Raw genomic sequence first — 22,900 nt, 5'->3', positions numbered from 1 at the left:
CTCCTAGGACCCTCAGGAGGGACCTCATCCCTCCTGCCAATGCCAATCACCGCCTTTTTAGATGCAAGGCTAGTTCTGCTCCAAGGACTTCCTGTTTTGTGGTGACCTTTTATTTTTCTTTTAAACTCTGTGCAAATGACATGCTAATGGTCTCATCTTGAAGGCACTTGCTTCCCCAGGTGACAGACAGAAAACTTTTCATCTAAACCAGCCTGTCTATCCCTTTCCAGCCACGGGGTTGGCATCTGCTCATCTCGTTCATTTTCCCCTGAACTAACTGCCTAATCGTTGCTTATCACGTTTCTAATTACTTTCCTTTTTTTTTACTTGAATAATTATGGCTTCATGCTTTATGGGTTGGGGGCCATGCCTTTCAGGCCTGCTTTGCAAAGACTGTTGATCAAGACAAGATTGTGAACTTGCCCACATTTCAGGGTCTGCCAATCAATTGCACGGGGCATAATCTAATCTAGCATACCTTCTGATACTTGCAGTGCTTAAAAATAGCTTGTTAATCATCTTCCTATTCTAATTAAGCAGACATCACTCCTTTATTTCAAGCATGAGAACTCTACATCATTTTCACCCCTCGCTCTCTCCCACCCTGATCTTCCTCCCTCCCCTCCCAGCCCTACATCTCTAAAATGATCGATCATCTCAACATTATCCAAATGCTGAGGAGATATATCTGGTGTGGCATTATTCTGGCCTTCCACGGTAATTTTTTTAGGGCAATATTCTGGTCACCTTACCTCGTCAGGCTACATAGGAGGACAGGATGACTTTGGGGTGGGGCCATTAAATAGAAAACCAGAAAAGTCCTTTGAAATTCTGTATGGTGTACTTCCAAATGTCCTCAGGCAGTCTGTGAGGGCTCTCAGAGAGAATGAGCACCCAGCTGTGCACATATAATAAGAACAAAGTTCTGTAGCAAAAAAAAAAAAAAAAAAAAAAAAAGTAGGTGATGGGGCTGGAGATAAGATCTCCGAAATTAAAAGTGCTTGCTGCTCTTTCAGAGAACCAGAGTTTGGTTCCTGGCACCCAGGTTTGGCACTGAAAACTTCTTCTGACTCTAGCCACAGGAGATTTAGGCTTTCTTCTGGGCTTCAAACAGATGTGTGCGCATACGAATAAATAAATAAAAATATAAATAAAAATAGAGGCAGGCATAGAGCAGCGGTCTCCCAAGGGTGACCGTTGACAAAATGGTAGCTAATCATCTTTGGAATATATTTTGAAATTAGGGCATCCTCCCTACTAGGAATATATATTAAGCTATCTTATACATACCAGATAAATATGCTGATGTATTTGGAAATAAATTATGAATCACAATAACTATAACTAATGTTCTGAGGCTATCAATGAGGAATGTTTTTCTTTTTCTTTTCCTTTTTTTTTTTTTTTTTTTGGTTCACCCTTCCCCCAATTTTCACCCAGGAGCTCTCCAAATTGATAAACACTGGAAATACAGAGGTGGTAGTTTCTAGATGAAAGTTCTTAGCTTCTCACGCTCGACACCTGAACCTGGTTGGGCTGAATGGAGTCACTGAGTAATGTCTTCTAAACTCAGAGAGGCAATGACTGTTCCCTGGCTCTTCTTGGTTAGGGGACAGACCCTAGCTTGGAGACAGGACTGTATTTATTGGACTATGCTAAGCCATGGCCACTACTGACATGTGCCTGAATTTTACACAGTTGCACCAGGGAAACCTGCTGATCTGAGTTCTGCCCTGTGCTGTGGTTTCACAATCAAGTATCAGCACTGCTGTAAGGAATTAAACCACCACTGGCATCCTCCATTGTCACTATTCCACACTAAATCTGATTTTTCTAGGTGACGATGCTGTGTTTAAACAGTGGTCATGCAACATTGTAACAGACTCTTTCCACCTAAGCTGCTGTTGTCAGCATGGTCTGTCTCAGCAATCAGAGAATCATTAGGACACACCTATATAGGGGCTTGGCAGTTTTTGAGTTATCTTTTTCCTTGTGAGCTGTGGTCCCCAACTTTGGCCTTCCATTTGCTTCTTCTTTCTTAATCTTCCAACATAGTCTGCGTGATCTAACCCAATCCTGTGACTTGAAGTACCACCCCTATGCTGATGGATTCGAAGATTAAGGCTTTCGTTCCCAGCTTCCTCCCTGAAGCCATGATTCATGATTATCAATAAATCATCTGGGGTTGGCTGATTTATACACAGCTCAAACCTTGCACAGCTATATCCGGTGACATTATAAATCTACTGCTCCCATTTCAGGAGGCCACAAGTCCTCCCTAACAGTTGCCCAACCGAGAGTGTATGAAATCCTCCTGAACCCCTCCTTGCTCTCCGAACAGCATTTGCCAGTTCTAGTATAGCACCGAATCAGAATTGCTCCTCACAGGCTTCTGTACTAGGGGTCGATTATCAGCTGATGGGCTTTGGAGTTTATTAGACATACGGAGTCTAGCCTAATTGCTCTATTAATCCCTTGATGGATTCCTAATATGGAAAGATTACTAGAGAATAGAGGAAAATTAGACAAGATAGCAAGCTGAAGTAAGGAGGGTACTGTGGGTGTATTCTTCATGAAAGGGTCTGTTTATCTATCTATTAATCTTTATTCTTTATATGGTTGGTGTGTGTGTGTGTGTGTGTGTGTGTGTGTGTGTGTGTGTGTGTGTGTGTCTACCATGACCTTGCTTGTTGTTTATGGGGCTAGAAAGTTGTTATGGATGGCTGTGAGCCGGCTGCTATGTGGGTATAAGAATTCAATCAGGCCCCCTGGACGAGCAATCAGTGTTCTTAACCACCGGGCCATCTCTCCTGTCAACTGTATACTTAGAAACTACATCTTGCTCCAGACCTTTCTGCATTCGTTCCTCTTCCAAAGTTCTGTGAGATGAGCTGCCTTCTCCACCGTGAACCCTTCTAGGGTTCTTCCTTCCATGAGCTATTTTTGCAACAGCAGTGAGAAAAATAATTAGTATGCCTATCAACCCACTTACAGACACTTCTGGAATCAACTCCCTGGGTCCCTATTTCTTCCATTATGATGCTAGTATAAATGTCCACACCTGCTTGCCTGAGCTGTTTTGTGAAGATCTACAGAATGTCTCAATGAGCTCAGTAAAATCACTTTACAACAAGGAAAACAACGGGCATAACTGTCAGGAAATACATGAAGCAAATGCCAAAAGGTTTTCTCGGAAGACCACTTTTGCATCTTAGCTTAAGGATTTCAGATATCCTGGAATATGCTGAGTGTGTGCACAGGGACATCAAGGACACCTCCAACTTTCCGAGCTACAAGAACCATGGCCAGGTATACTTGGTTGACTATGGACTTCCTTATCAGAACTGTCAGATGAAGTTCAAAAGGAGAGCAAAGAAGATCCCAAAAGATGCCACATGGGCACACTGGATTGGCAAGGGTTGGGGGCAAGAAGGATACCTCTGGGGTTCCAGTGTTAGGAATCCCTTCCCCCTGAGGGAACAGCCACACATGGTATAGTACAGAATAGAGTTTATTCGGGGCATGGGGAGGGGAGTTAAGAGGGTAGTAGAGGCAAAGAGAGAGGAGAGTAGAGGAGAAGAGGAGTAGAGGCTGGCCATGAGCACATGGAGAGAGGGGGAGAAGGGAATGGGGGGAAATGAGGGGTAGTCGGGAGAGCAAGAGAAAGCAAGAGGCCAAGAGACCAAGAGAGAGGAGGGGGCAAGCAGTCCCGTTTTATAGTGTCAGGTAACTGGGGCAGAGCATACCTGGCTGTTGCCAGGTAACTGTGGGGTGGGGTCTACCTGGCTGTTGCCAGGTAACTGTGGGGTGGGGTCTACCCGGCTGTTGCCAGAATCCCAACAATGTTACAGTCCATCATGATGTGCCAATTTGGAAATACTTGCTTATTGCATGATCAAGTAGCTCAGTGGTTATCTTCCTTAAGAAGAGAACTTGAATGACCCTAACTGTATCAGGGGTTTGGAAATCAGATACATAGACAATGCTGTGGCTTTGATGGAGAAATGCTTTCCTGAAGAAAGAAAAAAAACAAGCCAGGTGAAATTGCTAAGCACGTGGAAAGTGCTCAGGCACACTCGGAATGCTCAGGTACAGGTGGAGTGCTCTGCAACCAACATCTGCAAACTTCTTTGAGTTAGGCATATACCACCAATCCAACACTCACTTGTCCCCAATCAGCTAGTTCCACGCTGCTCCTTAGATATCCTGTGGATGCCATCCTTACACTCTACCCTTATGACCTTCTCTGTGCATCATTCGTTCCTGAGAAATTCTTTCTCTAACATGCTTAAAAACTCCCCTCAACTGTCACAGGCTTGCCTGGTCCATTGTTCTACAATAGATAGTCCCCCCCCACTTCCTGCCTGTTCTCTTCCACATTCTACTGTTCATTCTGTTTTTCTACATAATACTTACTAAATAAGACAACTCACTGGGGTTATTTTGTTCTACAAAGATGGATATCAGAAGAAAAAGAGGAGAAAGAGGAAAAAGAGGAAGAAGAGGAAGAGAAGGATGAGGAGAGGAGGATAAGGAAGAAGAAAAGGAGAGGAAGAGAAGGAGAAAGAAGAAGAAAAAAGATGAGGAGGCAGAAGAGGGAGAAGAAGAAGAGGGGGAGGAGGAGGAGGAGGAGGAAGAGGAAGAGGAGGAAGAGGGAGAGGAAAAAGAAGACAAAGAAGAGAGTATGTAGCTTTTCCAGTGCTGGCACTTTGGGAATCTCAAGATCAAACATTTCTGGAATGAGCTAGCAGACCTGGTGGCTCATAGATCCAAACCCAGAGACACAGAGGTTTATGGCTGTCAGCTGTAAAGGTCAAAGGACTTATGTTTTAGGTGCTCATGTCAGAGGCTTCTTTCTTTGGGCTATGCCAACTCTTGGCCTGGCCTGTTGCAGTAAATATTTTTTAAAAATAACTTATCTCTTTATCAGCCCTGTAGTCTCACTCCACAGGCCCACTTCTAGTTCAGAGCCACATGCAGACTCTGTCGATTGGTCAGACCTGCCCCCAAGGTCTCACTCCTTCCACATGACTCCCTTTCTTTGGTGGTTTACTTTGCCTGTTTACTGCCTCTGTCCCGGGGTGTTTCTTTATCCCAAATTCCAACACAAAAACAACTCTAAGGCCCAATAGCTTTTCATACAGGTTCAAATATTCAATTCTCAATCCACAAATCCTCTTTACAATAAGATTACATCAAATAGACAAAGATACAAACTGCCCTTATATAATATATAAGATCTATAAAATCCTTAAATGTTCATAGCTACTTATTGCCAATTAAGCCCACCTGGATCTAATTCATCCTTTCCAAGGTTCATCTTGGGGCTCCTCTCTCTGTCCTCCTTTTCCTCTGACCTCTGACCCTCTTCTTCCATCTCCCTTCCCTGCCCAATCACTGGCTCTCACCTTTATTTTACTAATTAAAATGGGAAGGTTCAGATAAAGTCACCTACATAAGTATGTGACTAGGCAGCCCTTCTTGGGGAAGTGAGCTAAATATCAAAATATGAACAGTTGTAGGACCACCTACACTGGCCCTTGGCATTTAGTAGAAGCCTCAACTCTTACCATAAATCAACGACAGTGGTGCTTGGTACCAGTTTGTGGCACAGTCCCAAAACCATGGGCATTGGGAATCCTCAACAGCAACTCAGGTTAGACCTTGTAAGCCTTGGAGAGCTAGAAATAAAGGTAGCCCTCAGGGTTTGTCCATGCCTGAAGTCTTGTAGCAGCCAGGGCCCATGGTCTCCCATCTTTGTCTCATTGAGCTTTGTGCTTCCTGAGGGTTTTCTTTCTGTGTCTCTGTCTGCCCTCCATCCTTATGCATCCCCCATTTCTCTTCCTCACTGTCTCTGTCCTCAGTTTGCTCTTTGGAACTCATCAGCTGCCTTCTCTCCAGTGCTATGGCTCCTTCTACTAACTCTGCAGTGTCAGGTGTGGGCACTCTGTTTGGCCCTATGGTTTTCTCCTCTTTGCATTACCACTCAGCCCACACTATACATGCTAGCTAGTTTCATGTCAATGACACACGCTTGGATTATCTTAATGAACAAAGAACCTCAATTGAAAAAAGGCATCCATAACTTCCAGCTGTAAGGCATTTTCTTAATTAATAACTGATGTGGCAAGATCCAGCCCATGATGCCATATGTGAGCTGGAAGTTCCTGGGCTCTATAAAAATATGAACCAATCAAGCCATGATGAACAAGCCAGTAAGCAGCACCCTTCCACGGTCTCTGCATCAGTTCCTGCTTCCAGGCTTCTTCCCTATTTGAGCTTCTGCCTTGGCTTCATTCAGTGATATATATTCCTTTTGGTCATGGTGTTTCATCACAGCAATGGAAACCCTAAGATACCACCCATGATAAAGATTATAAGTAAGTAAGTAAAACCACTCTGGGGGTAGGGACTAGGGGAGAGCATAGGAGAGATGTTTTCAAGGTGGCTGGAAAAATAAGCCAAATAGCCAAGGAAGGGTTTGACATGCAAATATAGGTCTGTAATTTACACCAATCACAATTGCTTCCAGTTCTATCAATCATAAAACTTACACACAAGGACCAGTCCCTGGCTTCAAATGACATTAGTCTCAAGCTTTCTGTTGAGTCACTGGGGGATGTGCTACTTCCTGGTCTGAAGTTAGAAAGCTGGAAATCTGCTGTGTTAGCAAGGGTTGTTGTCTTAGGGTTTTACTGCTGTGAACAGACACCATGACCAAAACAAGTCTTATAAGTACAACATTTAATTGGGGCTGACTTACAGATTCTGAGGTTCAGTCCATTGTCATCAAGGCGGGATCATGGCAGCATCCAGGCAGGCATGATGCAGTAGGAGTTGAGAGTTCTACATCTTTATCCAAAGGAAGCCAGAAACAGACTGGGCATCCTTAGGCAGCTAGCAGGAGCATCTCTAAGCCCACACACACAGTGACACAGTTCCTCCAACAAGGCCACACCTTCTAGTTGTGCCACTTCCTGGGAGGAGCATATGCAAACCATCACATCTTAGCTCACCAAGATTTTGGAAGACAGAAGCCCATACAGGTTGCCTGTAGCAGTTGCAGCTGGAGCAGTCTCTGGAGCAGGTGCTGCAGCTTTAAGAACAATGACCCATGCACCTGGGAGGAAGTTTCTTCAGTGTATGCAGCCTGGTGAAAGCAGCCAGCTTGCTATGATGTCAGCCCAGCCTGTCACTAAGAGGGATTGCTCCATTGACAGTCACAGAGCAGCCTGACAACAGGAAGGGTCTGGCAACTTTCAGTGAGACAAACCTCTGAAGCTCACAGCAACTTAGCTTGTTTAAAGCCATTGTTAAAATAATGCTTAAAACAAGACCTCCCATTCCATTCTTAGTAGTTTGACTTTTAGGTAATTACATTTGTCCCGGCTGCCACCAGTTGCCTTGTGTGTGTCTTTGGCCGTTTTAGAATGAAGACTTTAAAAGAAAACTTCATCCATTCTATCCACTGCCTGTGTTTTGGTTTTGTTTGTTTGATTGCTTGATTGATTGGTTGGTTGGTTGATTGACTATTTATGTGTTTGTTGCCATTGTTTGGGACAGAGTCTCAAGTAGATGGGGCTGGCAGCTCAGGGCTCTGACTATCCCTGTCCACCCAGAGTTAGATTACAAGGGCAGGTCACTACACACAGCCTTTTCTCTTCAGGAGTTCTGTAGAATCTGACTCAAGTCTTAATGCTGTGAAGGCCAATTTTTGCTGAGTGAGCTCCCACCCTATCCTCTCAAACAACTATTCTAACCATTGAGCCAAATACCTGATTAAGAGTGTTTTCTGAATATTTCAAGAAATGAACAAAAATAATGAGAGTGTAAACTATCTGACCAGAGTGGTGTTTCCCATCAGTCGAGAAGCTGCTGTGTCTCATCAAAGATAGCTGGACCTGCACTGGACTAATGAGTTTCCCATGTTTACCTAATGGGAAAGATAGCTAAACAACAAACCCATACTTTGCTATTTATTCTTTTCCGATTTTGGGAGGGGGGGTGGGTATTGACTAAGACAGAGCATTCCTGCCCTCTTCGATTGCTAAAACTAAATTTCCAGTTGAATCCAGTTCACTTCTGAGGAATTTACTGATATCATCTTTAGAAATAGAACTGCCATGTAAAGAAACGCCAGTCATGCACGGTACTGACAGAGCCTTTTATTTTGTGAAATCCAACTTCTTGCAAGCATTAGTCTTAGGAGCATTTCACGTAGAATAATTTTCAGAAGGCAATAAAAATCAACTCATGCACAGATAGCTCCCACCGCTAGGGAGTTTGAAGTAACCCACAAAATGAAGTGAAAACACCCTTGATGAGTGGAGACGGTGAAAGTCTACAATGAAGATGTTCAGTGCACACTACACAGTACACATCTGTTTCTCAAAATTTAAATTGCTGATCGCAATCTGGACAAATCTCAACATACAGTCTTCCTCTACACGTTGACCCTGGATCATCTTTGTTCTTAGTCAAGACCCCCCCCCCCAATATAAGTCTAAGGCGTTGGCTCCCGAGAGTTGCAATCATCCCTCCCAGGAACAACAGGGGACTGTCATGGAAGGTCTCTGAATCTAGAGTCTCTGAGCAAGATAGAAAAGTCTAACCAACATTGCAGAGCTTGCTAAGGACAGTGTTGAACAGCCTTGGACTTCCCTTCTGGAATTCATTCTGTTCTTTACAAGAGTGAAAATAAGACATTCACTCCCAAACCTAAAAGTGGGACTGAGACCCACACAGAGGTGCAGTGTTTGTTTCCACCCAATAGCATGTTTGGAGAAATGGCTTAATGGTTTTTAATCATTGATCAAAACTTTTGGTTTTTTTTTTTTTTTCCCTAATTTATAATACAGATGAATTAGAAGCGTGGTTCATTTTAATTCCTGGAACAAAAACAAAACCCAAAGAACTTCAGCCCAAATAAACATACATCTTTAGGCAGTAAGAATCTTACAGAGTTTCTCTCTCTCTCTCATGCATGTGTGTGTGTGTGTGTGTGTGTGTGTGTGTGTGTGTGTGTGTTGCTATCTGAATATTTCAACCAATAAATATAATGGAACTGCAAACTATTTGACCCCAGTGTGTTTTCCATCAGTCTCACTGTGTGTGTGTGTGTGTGTGTGTGTGTGTGTGTGTGTGTTTCAGACTCCCTGAACATTTACAGTACAAATGCCACAGCTGTATTTTTTTTTCAGAGACTGGCTGAGGGGCTACTGAAATATCACATCCTTTAGGGGCATTTTACTGGACCGTTGTTTCTCAGAATTTGTTGTGCATTAAATTCATCTGTTGGGCTTATTAAAATTCTGTATGCTGGAACCAGGGTTTCTGATTCAGGTGGTGTGGGGTAAGGATGGAGACTTTGTAGTTTTCGAAGTCCCAGGTGGTGCTGATGCTAGTGGCACAGGGGTCACACTGGGCTTCACTGCTGTAAGCTCCAAGGTGTGTTTCTACATTTTTAAAGGAACAATGGGAGCTTACAATCCAGTATCCATCCACATGGCACTGCCTAAAGTCTCCTCAGGGTTGTTTCCAAGGATAATGTTTGAGAGAAGAATTCCTTATTAAGTCTACTTTGTCCATTCTACAAACGGTAGCAGCAGGTAGCCAAAGAACCCTTAGGACTATTTGCTTAGCGTCTTGGTTTGCTGTGTGGGGAGTGGGCATGTTTCCGAATCATACCAGGACTGTCATCTACCTAGTGTGTCTTCAAATGCACTGGATCTGTGACCCTCCCCGGGACAGGAGTGGTGCCTCTGGGGAGATGGAAGCCATAGCTACATGTCTTGGCCCAGGCTGTCAATCTCGTCCAACAGGAAGTCCATGTCTTCCCGGCTCACTTGAGGGCTGATGATCACCTGGCGGAAGAAGTTGACCTTCCCCCGGTGGGGCTGGTAGCCCAGCATGAGACTCCCCTTTCTCATCATTTTCTCCTTAATGGCTGGAGCCACCTGCAAGGGGAGAGAGGACACGGATCAAACCATGTGGCTTAGCACGTCACCTGCTCTTTCGTCCGCCGGTGTGTCTCTCAGTCTTGTCCCAAGGCTGAAGTAACAGTAATTCAGGGAGAACTTATAGCATGTACACACCAAGTCGGTGGACGGGATGTGTTAGTTCACCCCGGACACCACGGGGAGATAGTGGCAGCGTGTCTGGTGACAGATGAGGAGGAGAGTCGGGTCCAGGAGACGCCACGAGATCCCTTTCTGAGACTGAGTACTGTGCTCAAAGGCAACTCAGGGTAGGAAGGAGTTGGTTTCAGTTTGCAGATTAAAGTCTATCATCGAGGGATGTCAGGGCGGGACCTCGGACAGAAACTTGAAACAGAAACCATGAAGGGACACTGCTTGCTGGCTCATTTCAGTGCTGGTGCCTTTCTTATACAGCCTAGGACAACCTGGACAGGAAATGGTCTGTCCCTAGTGTGCCGGGCCCTCCTATACCTATTAACAATCGGGACGCTCTCTCTGACATATATTCAATATGATCTGGATGGTCTATCAGTTGAGACACCCTTCTAGGCTATGTCAAGGTGATGGTTAGAGCGATCGAGGATATGGGATCCCTTGCTGAACCGAGGTTGGCCAGTTCAGCTATGCTGGCTGGCCAATGAGCTCTCAGAATCTGTTTCCGAATAGGCGCACACGGCCATGCCTGAGTTGAACATTGCCAATGATTCTCAATGAGTACATTTATAGGATGGTAATGGGCCATGCATCCCCATTAAGGGAAGCCTCACTTAAGCATTTGAAAAGCCCCACTCCGTGGACAAGAAAATAAACGACCTTCCCATCAAAGATGAGGAAATAAAATGCATAGAACTGTGCAAGTATAATGGGAAAATATTTAATGTAAAATATAAAAATTACATGTGAAAATGTTGCATGATGATGCATCTGCTCTTTTTTAATTTTTTAATTTTTTTTTTAGGATCTTATGCTTTAGCTTAGTAACCCTCATGGACTTGAGTAGGAAGCTTCTCTGCTTATATGCACATACATGGATATGCGTGCATCATCATATGTGTATGTATGTGGGTGCTCACACATGTAGCACGAACTTCTTCTCATTCAGATGTCACCATGTGCTCTTAACATCTGCTCACAACCCCATTCGGTCCAGGTAATGTAGAGCCAAGTCTTACATAGGCTTATGCTAAAGCCACATTTTTTTTTTTTCCTGTTCAAACAAGCAGTCACCGGCTACCTGCATGCAAACTGAGGCCGTGAGGGAAATCCCCCCATGATGCCAGCAGTGATCACTATTAGGAAGGCTTTGATCACGAGGGCCATGTGTCTGTCAAGGAAAGCCCCAAAGCAGCATGTTCGGAGCCTTGCAGTTCCAAGACACAAAGTTGCTCAGACTCTGTAGATCTAAGACCCCACACTCATGGCGTTAGCCTAGTTTGTTTGTGTCAGCTCACCTTCCTGTGCTCCGGTTTTTCTCTCTGAAAGGGCATTTCCTGCTCCACCCATGGAGAGCATTCAGGACTCAGAGCCACCTTAGGACATTCCCAAGGCTCAGTGAAGCCATCATCGAAGCAAGCCTGCCAGGCTGCTACAGTTTATAAGCAAATATATATATATATATATATGTGTGTGTGTGTGTGTGTGTGTGTGTGTGTGTGTGTATTGCTTTAACTTCTTTTACATTTATTTAGGGGAAGGAAGCAGGACACAGGCCACTACCACATGGATGGAGGTCAGAGGAGAATTTGTAAGAGTCTGGTTTTCTCCATCCACCTACCAACGTAGGTTGACAGGCTGAGTGGCAAGCATCTTTGCCTACCGAGGCACCGTCCAGCCTGGGAAATATTTTCTAATGCAGTAATATGTAAACATAAGAGGATATGTTTTAATATGAAGATTATTCTGGAGGTTTAAATTTCTGCTCTTGCATCCGGCACAAAAATATATAGGCTTTCACAGGCAACGCTCTTGAAGTGGGAAGTGAATGTCCTAAGTTCAAGCTTGTTTCTGGTTTTCTGAGATTATGAAGAAGTAATAAAATATCTCCAGGTCCCAGAGAAGGAACGGAGTGAGGGTTTGACAGTGCGCAGGGAATTTATTAACCTGTCAGTGAACCTTAAGATTAATTCCTACCACTAGGCACTACCAAGCCCATGGCCCCATCTAGCCAGAAATGTGGAGTGGGTAAGAAAATCTGGAGGACCATCCCAGCCAACACCCTACGGAATCTGCTGGCACAAAACTTCACCGTAATGGTAGCGGTCATACTGGGAACATTTTGCTGGTTCTTTCTTGAAGTATTTGAAAATCGCCCGAGTGTTTGCGGTGTAGAGACCGGAATGCTTTCCTTAGCAGCCAGATTACCACCTTCGCACTTACTCACACCAGCATTCTCCCTTTACAAGGTGGCAGAGCACACGCTGACACGGGGCGATTCGGGTCCTCCCTGTTTGCTGTCCGCAGCTGAGAGAGAAGCATCCTGATCTGGGAAGGATGGAATATTCACAGGGGAAGGGGAATATGCACAGTCGAAATAGAAGTCCGGGAGTCTCACGCCTAAATGGAGCACGCGTGTCAGAAAGCAATTTGGCAGGGCTGAGATTGCTTTCCAGCTCTCAATTATTCTCCCTCGGCTTTTCCTTCAAATTGTAAATCAAATTCTTTCCTCCTGCCTCAGTGTGCTCGGTCCCTGCATCTTAAGTGGGGGAGGATCCTTACACTTCCATCTCATTGCACGGCTTCCTCTCCCCGTTTCCATAGGATTTCTGTCCCCCCCCCAAATAACCCTGTAAATTACGTTCCGGTAATGACTGGGTCATTTCAACAGCATTCTGTGGTTATCCTGCTACAACACAAGGCAGCGAGGTATTGAAAAGGTGCATAAGCGGAAGGAAGCACAAAACCAAAACCAACAACAAAAAATGATGACTCTCTCCAAGTGTAGCCATTTGATAACAACCGGCCTAGTAGCTTCTCGGCCTTTGATGAAGAAAGATGGTTATATCCAGAAAATCGCTTTTGAAAAACATGTCCATACCTAAAGCTAATGTGGATATGTATCTCTGGGTGCAGGAGATAGAAGCTGGAGGATCAAGAATTCAAGGCTCATCTAGGCTACCTAAGATCCTGTCTCAACAAACAAACAAACAAACAAACAAATAAATCAAAACAAGCGGCTGCGACAGGTAGCTCAGTAGGAGGACTCAGTGCTCTTACAGAGGACCAGGCAGGCTGGGTCCCCAACACCACATGGAAGCTCACAACCATCTGTGACTCTCAGAGTTCCAGGGGATTCTGACCCCCTGGTCTCCTGCCCATTAATTCATACAGGACACATGCATGTAGATTTAAAACACAAATAAATGACCATTGATAACCTGTCACAAGGGAAAAGTTGTTTTCTCTAATGGAGTCTCACTAGCTATATAGGCTCTTAAAAACAGTTCCTGTGCCAACAGAAAACAGACTCAAAGGTCATTTTGGAAGATTTTTTTTTCACTCACAATGATTTGCTGGGGAACTTTTAGAACTTTACATAACTTTTGCATATATCTGTATCTATATAGATATCGTTTCTATAAGAAAAGGCAGACATCAGAGATATGAGGCAGCGTTACCATGGCAGCCTCCCTACAGTGGGCCGATGGCACTATTTTGTCAAAGTGTGGACTTCATAAAAGACCAGACATTGTGCTGCAAAACAGTTAAGGACTCACATTAGGAACTGCGTCATGCATTTCTTAAAATTAATTTGCTTTTAGCCAATTTTAATTTGTACCTGGTCTTCTTCCCCCAAACCCTCCTTTTTTCCCCCTTCTATGAGCATCTTCTCTGAGACTTGAATCTTCAGAAGTACTCAGAAATCCACAACCTCTGATTGATTCCTTCTCCCCAGAGTGTCCACTGCACCTCACTGTCAGGAAAAGCCTGTGCACCTTACAGGTTCAGACATGGCATCTCACACTTTGTGTGCAGTGACTGCACAATCCCCGACTCAGGCTCCATCCTTTCATCCTGTCTGGACGACATGAGCTCACCCGTTCCTTTAGGAAGTTGGGTTACCATTGGTTATCTTGACAGTGTTTCTCAACGGCACCGCACCACTGAGATTTATTGGGGATAGAAATGACTTCCTGTGGTTTTCTAGAAAGGTCCGTGTTTGCCTAAGTTGTTGGCATACAGGCCTTTTTTGTTAGTAAAGAAATGACCATGAAGTATCTCCAGGTCCCTGGGCTCCCCCTGTGAGCTGCTACTTACCTTTCTATCACACGAAGCTTGAGAAGCAAGTTTGATGTTTTCTACAGATATTTGAAGATGCAGGTCACCTGCTTCGAGATTCCTGTCTGAGCACTGAATTTAGATTTAGATGGATGTGCCTACTGGTCTGTATATTTGTTCACTAAGGAACTCAGATGTGCTTAATACGAATTTGGGGGACACTAGATAGAATGACAAAGTATTCTTGATGGGACATCAGCAGAGGCAAGAGGTGGGATAGATGGTGATCAGAGGACATTCTGGGTAAGAAATGCCATCTTAAGAAAGGAGGGGTAGGGGTAAAAATTTTCCTCAAATTGCTTACATCAATTTGTGACAAATAAAAATTTTGAAGCCATCGACTTGTGGAGATGTTAGTCGGGTTGTTTGTCAAGGATAAAACTTGATTACAACAACAATAGCAAACACTTAGACGTGCCCGGGATAAACGGTGAGCAGTTTCATTTTGATTCCTTGATGAGCCAATTTTCTCTCTCCAGTGTGTTTGCTGCCCACATCTCAGCATCTCTCCCGTCTTGACTCTTTCCGTATCCTGCTCCTCTGTGGCTGTGCTTGTCCTGATACCCTGACTGGTAATTTAGAGCTGAGATATATCCCTGTAAGTCTCAAGCTTCAATGGTATAAAATGGGTGATCTGCAGTTCGGGAAATCATTGCATCCAGAACACAGATTCCGCTTGGCAGAACAGGAAGGGAAAGGTTACACTGCCTCTTGACATGCCTCTTTCAACTAGGAATTATTTTAGCCTGATTTTTCCCAGAGTACATCTGAAAAGTCAGAATAAAGTGTGCCTCCGTTTAAAAGAACTGCCCCGCCCCCATTCAGGCTTTCTCTAGCACAAGTGAGCAAGTCCCAATAGTAGGACTTTAGAGTCATAGTGTCTGAAGGAGGCAGTTGGCTTCACGTGGTGTTTACACCACAGAGACAGCTCTGGCAGACGTTCCAATAAACCTAATGTCAGTCATATATTTGAGGCCAGCTAAAATGAACAGTCATAAAAACAAACCAAACTGAACCGAACGCTTTAGCCGAAGAACGGACGCAATAAAGCAGTTTATACCCTCTATAAAGCAAAGCTTAATACTCGTTTGTGCTCTAGCAGCTAATAGCAACCAAAGAGTTGTTGAGGGCCAAACACTCACATTTCATCCATGTTCAGAGATGTCCTTCGTGCACTGAGGGGTGAAGTATATCTCAGTAAATTCCAGCAGAGGTACACAGAGTGGTACGGGGGTTGTGAAAGCATGCCGGGGTCTGGGGAGACGGTGGGGTGCTTACCACAAACAACACAAGGACCCGTGATTGGATCCGGGTGAAAAAACAACTGGGGTGGATGGTGCCCACAATTTCAGAATGTGGGAGGCAGAAGCAAGGGGATCTCTGCAGCTTGGTAGCAGGCTGGTACTGTCAACTTGCTGAGCTCTGCAGTTAGTGAGAGAGAGATCCTGCTTCAAAACTAAAGTGTGGGAAGATGTCCAGTGTTGACCTCTGGCTATGCATACATGCACAAGCTTTGTTACACTTGCATACACAGCACACCAAACCATTTAAGATGGCTTCAATGACTGTGGAGTGCTACTTGCGTTTCATGTTCCCAAGATAGGGACATTAAATGACCCGTGGGTCTAGACATCACCTAACCCATGGAGGAATTCTGTCCAAGTGTCCCTGCTCAGCACCACTTTTCAGTAAGTGACAGACCTGATGCCTCTGGGTCCTTCCTGGCTTTCCCATGGCTGACTAACATTGCTGTGAATTGCAGTAAATATCAAAATTAAAGGGTCAGCAGGAGAGGAAGGCTGACAGTTGAAAAGGATGTTCATGTTTCTCAAGGCTTCTTAACACCATCCCTTGGAAATGGTCTCTCCTCTGGAGAGTAAAAAAACAATACAAACTTCCACTTCCACCGTGTCCTGGGGGTAATGGTCCGATATCTTTTTATGCTCCCCTGGCTATTTGAGCTCAGGCAATAAAACTTTTCCCCCCAAAACTGATGCCTATTACAATAGGTGGGTATCAGAGTTTAACTGCTGTGAACAGACACCATGGCCAAGGCAGCTCTTACAAGGACAACATTTAACTGGGGCTGGCTTACAGGTTCAGAGGTTCGGTCTATTATCATCAAGATGGGAACATGGCAGCTTCCAGGCAGGCATGGACAGGAGGAGCTGAGAGTTCTACATCTTATCTGAAGGCTGCTAGCAGAAGACTGGCTTCCAGGCAGCTAAGATGAGGGTCTTAAAGCCACACCCACAGTGACACACCCACTCCAACAGGGCCACACCTTCTAACAGTGCTGCTCCCCCCCCCTCCAGCATCTATAAACCATCACAGTGGGTGAGCATTACATAAGGGCAGAGTCCACATCTCACCCATGGAGCTGGGGATGGAGTACAGAGCCCTCGGGTCCAGCCCCAGGAGGGTAAGCAAACCTCAAGGAGAGAAGAACCATTTGAGGACTGTGCTAAGGAGAATGAAGAGGCTCAGTCAACTTCCTGAGAATGACATCTTCCTCCATCAGCTGAAGTGAGATATCAATGTGCTGAGATTTTTGGTGACTGATTTATTACGTGCTGGCAAACTTCTAACAAGAGTTGATGCTCTTTGGGGCATTAAATACAATGCCTCTGTCTGGCAACTTAGGAACAAACATGGCTCCATTTGGATGACACCCTCAAACCATGAGCCAAAATAAAGCCTTCCTTAAATTGCATCTTTCCAGATTGCCGACCCACACTATATAGAGCAAAAAAAACCAACTGTAAAGTTTATGGACAGGTAAAATGGCCCCCAGGAAAAGATGACTGCCACCAAGCCAAATGAAATCAATCTCAGGAACCAACAAGGATGGAGAGAACAAGTTGTTCGTTGATTTCCATACATGTGTTATGGCAACTGTACACACACACACACACACACACACACACACACACACACACACACACACTCAAACACAAAAATCATATAAAAAATGGGTATAGTTGGTAACGTTAAATAAATTCTACCTGGAACATTACGCTCATATTTTTGGTTTTGGCCTAGAAGTTATACAGTTTCTATCTTTAAGTGCTATCTTCCAGCACAGGAGGGGCAGACATGAGGTGGTAAGGGACAGTAGCCTGCACTGCCACCTAAGGCCATGGTGAAGTCCCAGTCCAAATGCCACAAAAGGCCATGTCTGGGTCCATGTCCCTGCAACATCAGAGGTCTGTAGCCCATGTCATCACCAAAGGCATATGGGTTAGACAGGAAATAGAGATGAGACATCCGGGAATAAGAAAGGATTCTAGGATAGAGCTGGGCAGGAGATTAGCAGAGAAGAGGGGAGGAGAAGGACCACTAGTGCCTGAGCACAGGTAACAACTGTGAGGCAGAATGTAGGTCAACAACGGGACATCTGAGAACAGTCCCAGTGAGGTTCTGTATTGATGGTGTAGTGAAGCCAGAGGCCTCGGACCAGACCATGAACACTTGCAAGTCAAGCTGTTTGGGCAAAATGGTGTACTGCGTTCTTGTTGTTTGTCTTTCAAGATAGAGTTTCTCTGTACAGCCTTGGCTGTCCTGGAACTTGATCTGTAGACCAGGTTGGCCTTGAACTCAGAGACCTACTGCCTCTTTATTTTTATCTGTCTATCTACCTATCTATCTATCTATCTATTTATCTATCTATCTATCTATCTATCCATACATACATACATACATACATACATACATACATACATACATCTATTTATCTATCCATCCATCCATTTATCCATCCACCCATTTATTTATCCATCTATCCATGCATCCATCCATTCATCCATCTGTCCAACTTTCTCTTCATCCATCCATCCATCTATCTGTGTTTTCATTTGTGGGGGATTACAAGGATAGGGGCAGACATAGAGGGATAAGGAGGTGAGTAGAATTGGGGCACATGATTTGAAATTAACAATGAATCAATTAAAAAGTTAAAAAAAAAAGAAAATTTACAAAAACAAAAAGTACTGTCTTTTAATGTAATTGAGTCATATAGACTGAAGAGCTGCCTTCTGCTGGACACTCCAACTTCTTCCCTCTGGCTGTTACTGGTTGGGTAAGGAAGTGCTTTCAGCCATCAGCCTTGCCTGTTGATGGTGGTAGAATTCTAAAGAGCATTTCCTCTCGCAGCCCTTCCCTTCCACAGACACACAACTACGGTCTATACTAAACATGTTTAGTATTTTTCTTTTTACGTATTTTAAGGCCCGTGTCTCCCATCATTGCTGCAGCGGCCAGGACCCTGTAAACTCCCAGCAAACACTGCGGGTGTTTCTCCCTTGTTCTGATCTAATGTGGAGGGAAGCTTGTCATGTTTAACATGTATTAACCTAATACATCACCCAAGCAAACTCAGCATGTCCTGCGGGGACTCCCCTGCCTCCCTGAAGGCTTAAAGGTCATGGGCAGTGTATGTTTTAAGTCAGTCTCTATGGTCCATATTTTTTCTTCATGCACTGAAGTGGGAAACATAATTTTGGATTATATATATATTTTTAGTGTGTTCCAAAACAGGTGGGAAAATGATGAAAACAGTCCTTTAAGGACTGCTTTTCACTTAGCTTCTAACATAATGGGTTTTTCTGAATGAAGCCCTAAAAATGGAGCCCAAAGGGAGGCTGCATGCAGCTCTCGCTGACTAATTCATCTCTCTCCAGACAGCGCCCCGAAAACACTACATAAATTGTTTCAACCTGGGTGAATGGATTATTGTAAAGATTCCTGAAATAATCCTCTGACCTAGTTTAGAAAGCATCTTTGATACCTCACCCTGCTTCACTGACCTCCAGGACGACTGGTCAGACACATCTGCATTTAACACGATACTTTCATCTCTGGGCTCACATAGGGGTTGGCCAGTCTTTCAGAAGGAAAATGAAGCGTCTATTACTAGGCCGAATTTTAGGAGGTCTTGGCTTCTGTTTTTACAACTAGAGGAAACAGGGAGCAGAGATGCAAACCCACAGTCGTGTCTTGGAACAAACAGCACATTGGTTGGAAGAGAAAAGAGAATCCACCGCTTAACGGGAGTTTACTTCCATATGGATTGTTCACAAGTCCTGGACTCTCACTCCAAAAGGAAATGCAGACACATATGGAAGATGGGGTGAGGCTGGTTGCTGGGAAGAATTACACAGGGACAGCCCAGGCAGAGAGGAGTTGGAGGAAGAGAGGGGACTTTACAGGAAGTGAGAACTCTTGGGTGTGGCCTTGGGGAGATGGGTATGGGCAAAGTGCTTGCTAATCAATCAGGAGGACCTGAGTTCAATCCCCAAGGGCCTATATAAAGGTGGAACTGAGGACAGTGTGCTTGTGATCCAGGCTAGCAGGGGGAGGTAGTGGGGGTGGGGGCAAGAGGCTGAATCGGCGATCTTCGGGCTCAAGGAGAGACTTTATTTCAGAAACTAGTGTAGAGATGTGTTTAAGGAAATACTGTTTACATTCTGAGTGATGGAAAATTGGTGCATTGTGCACCAGTCTGTGAAATTCTTAAAACTGCCCATCACGGCTTTGTTCTCTGTGGACAAAGATTGGAAAACAAAGCTTGAGTATGTCCTATTGTGTGAGACAGCTCCAGTATTTAAATGGTGGTCTGTTTTTGTGCTTGATTTGATTGACAGGGGTTTTCACCTTCTTCCCCCAAGCCATGACTGTTGTATGTAGCTTTTGCTACCCCGCCTTAACTCTAGGAACAGATTGCGCTACCAGCCCCCACTCAGAGAATATTGGATCTGCAAATGAAAAACACAGACATGCACAGTTGCTCAATTTCAACTTGCCCCTTTGGCACAGTTGCTGGGTACTGCTTACTTCCTGCCTGAAGAAGCTTGCCCTTATCAATACTCTTAGCTTTGCATGTCTCCACCTGCCCTCAACCTTAACTACTCAGTTATGTCTAGTCTCAGCTAAACATCCCCAACTGCCTAGCTGTAGCGGCCTGTGGTCACTCCACCCAAGGCCTCACATGGCTCCTTGGCTCTTCTTTCTCCAAAGCATGTCAAACTCTTTCTTCCTTTCTCTCCTGTATTTGTCTCTTGCCTCCAGAGATCTGGAAATCCCAACTCTTCCTCCTGTCCAACAATTGGTCCATGGCTTCTAGACTGATAGATCAGGAACCAATTGGGAGACGGGACCTTAGCATCAGAACCACCCCCACACATGACCTCATATGTTGCTCTGTGTTCTCTTGAATGTCTGCTCAGCAGCTGTGGTAGTCACCTTTCCATTGCCATGGCAAAGTACCCGAGTGGTCATCTTTCCAAGATACTGAGATCAATTGCCTCCTGATGTTCTCCCCTTTCCTCTTGGGCAAAATAATGGCTCAAGTCACATGATCAAGTCTCTGATGTGTCCTTCATGTAGGTATGAACATTTACTCCACCAATGATATGAGCAGAAACAGGGACATAGTCTTCAGCAAAACAAGCCTTTAAGCTCAAAGAGACTTAGGTCAGCAAACAGAGAGGGTGCTGTGGGCTTGAATGAGAAACGTCCTTCATTGGCTTATGTGTTTGACATTGTCCCCGGTTGGTGGCGGTATTTGTGGGGAGGTTATAGATGTTTAGAAAGGGGAGCCTTGTTGGAAGAAGTATGTCATTGGAGGCAAGATTTGAGGTTTCCTGTTCTCTGTCTCTGCTTCCTGTGTGTAGGTGGACATGTGATCTCTCAGTTTCTCTGTCTCCTTGGAACTATAAAACAAGATTTATTTTTCTAAGTTGCTTCAGGTCAAGCTGTTTTATTCTGGCAATGGAACAGCGGTAGTTGCAGTAGGGCATTATTGGCAGGGTAGACAGGGCTGCTTGGACTCAACACTCATTACCCTAATCTGCCAACACTGTTAATGCAGACAGCCTTCCTACAGTTGTGTGAAGTGTCCTGGTAGTGTTAGTCTTACATAGAGATGGTACGGAAGTCTTGACTTCAGAGTCTAGTCATTAAAAGCTCTGGATCTTACAATCACTAAGACTTTGGGTCTGAAAATTTATTTTAGCCAATTGATCCAAGTCTGGGAACCTCCATGTTGAAAGAAGAGTGTGCAGGTGGGCACACAGTTTTCAACAGCTCTACTTTCATGGGGGCAGGACTTGGGAAATAGCCTGAGGCTCATCCTTGGATAATGAACAAACTGGAGGGCAAATACTTTCTGTAGAAGCAGACTTCTCATTTTTTAAAAACTCCCCCCTCACCTAAGAGAGATTCTAGTCCCTGCCCATCAGACTTCCTACAGTTAGGAAGGCCAACATATTAAAACAACAATTCATTTGGGGTGGAGGAAGAAAACAAACACTGAAATAATGGGGGGGGGGGAATTAGCTAAATTTATCATATTATCAGAAGGATCTTCTGAAAATGCGGTGCTGTGTTTTTTATGTTCTTAGCAGCCATTACTGCAGGGGTCTTTAAAAAAGACTTACTTATGTGCCTCTGTGCCTATGTGTGTATGCCATATGTGTGCAAGTGTCTGGAGAGGACAGAAGAGGGCGTTGGGTCCATGGAGCTCGAGTTACACTCAGTTGTGAGCCAACCAATCTGGGTGCTGGGAACTGAACGTGGGTCTTCTGGAAGAGTGGTGAACACTGCTCTTATTAACCACTGAGTTATATTTCCAGACTCCCACAATGACGCGCATGAACTCGGAAACACAGAGGAGTCCTGCGACTTGGGTTAAAAAGTCTCCCCTCTCCATCCTCTCGGGTTATTTTTGGTAGCATGCACAAGATGCGTGCTTGAGAACACACGTGTGTCTACAGCAGATGCCTTTCAGGTCCTCGTGGGCTTGCTCTGCTCCTCAGACGGAGCTCTGCACCACAGGGGTGACTGAGTCACATGACAAACAGGTTATGATGACAGACCACAGCCATAAGCCATCCTTCCTCCTGGGACTTTAGCATCTATACTCTTGGATGGCCTGTAATTTCTTTCTGTAGATAAACCTCTAGACCTCAAGCACAACACACAGCCATAAAGAGAGACACACTCACAGACACAGTCAGGCAGACAAACAGACAAATACACATTCACAGATGCACAGACAGATCCCCCCCACACACACACAGTCAGAAAGACAGATGCACTCACACAGCTAGGCAGATACACACACACACACACACACACACACACACACACACACACACATACTCCAGTCTCCTTGACTACTGGCAGCCAGGAATGAGTCAACTGTGCATAGATCTGTCAGGATTATGATGTTTGTCTAGCTGAATAATAAAGAAGGAAGGGAACGAGAGAAGAACCAGGATGTGGAATTAAATTGAATTGGAAGCACACAATCTTATTCATTCTGATAAGGGATGAAGTCAGATCAATTCATACATCTCTTTGGACATTTTCTTTTAAATCTTCAAATCCAATTTCTCCTGAAAAGGTAGCCTCTGTCATATTTTTCCAAGTCAAATTAATGTGTCAGTATTCTTAAAACATTGTATTATCACTTGCTTTGAAAGGGAAAGTTCTAGGCATGGGATGTGGACAGAATAGTTAAATAATGTGCAGGGTTTAATCATTTCCACAGGTGATTTATCTCTTTTAAAAAGATTTATGTGCATTTGTGTCTTTGTGTGTGTGTGTGTGTGTGTGTGTGTGTGCAGGTGACCATAGAGGCCAGGAGA

At 44.5% G+C, this 22,900-nt stretch overlaps 1 protein-coding gene across 1 annotated transcript in view; it reads right to left on the bottom strand.

Moving 5' to 3' along the window:
• Positions 1 to 8,228: 8,228 nt before the first annotated feature.
• The window catches only part of GADL1 (glutamate decarboxylase like 1), a 173,543-nt gene continuing 158,871 nt past the window's right edge, over positions 8,229 to 22,900 (bottom strand). Inside the window, exon 15 of the mRNA XM_080934135.1 lies at positions 8,229 to 9,956. Coding sequence (XP_080790261.1) covers positions 9,783 to 9,956 — 174 coding nt within the window. The 3' untranslated portion in view covers positions 8,229 to 9,782. The remainder of the gene's footprint in view (positions 9,957 to 22,900) is intronic.

This window comes from Micromys minutus, assembly GCF_963924665.1.
Source record: "Micromys minutus genome assembly, chromosome: 21".
Taxonomy (NCBI): domain Eukaryota; kingdom Metazoa; phylum Chordata; class Mammalia; order Rodentia; family Muridae; genus Micromys; species Micromys minutus.
This window is presented reverse-complemented; position numbering and strand designations above follow the sequence as displayed.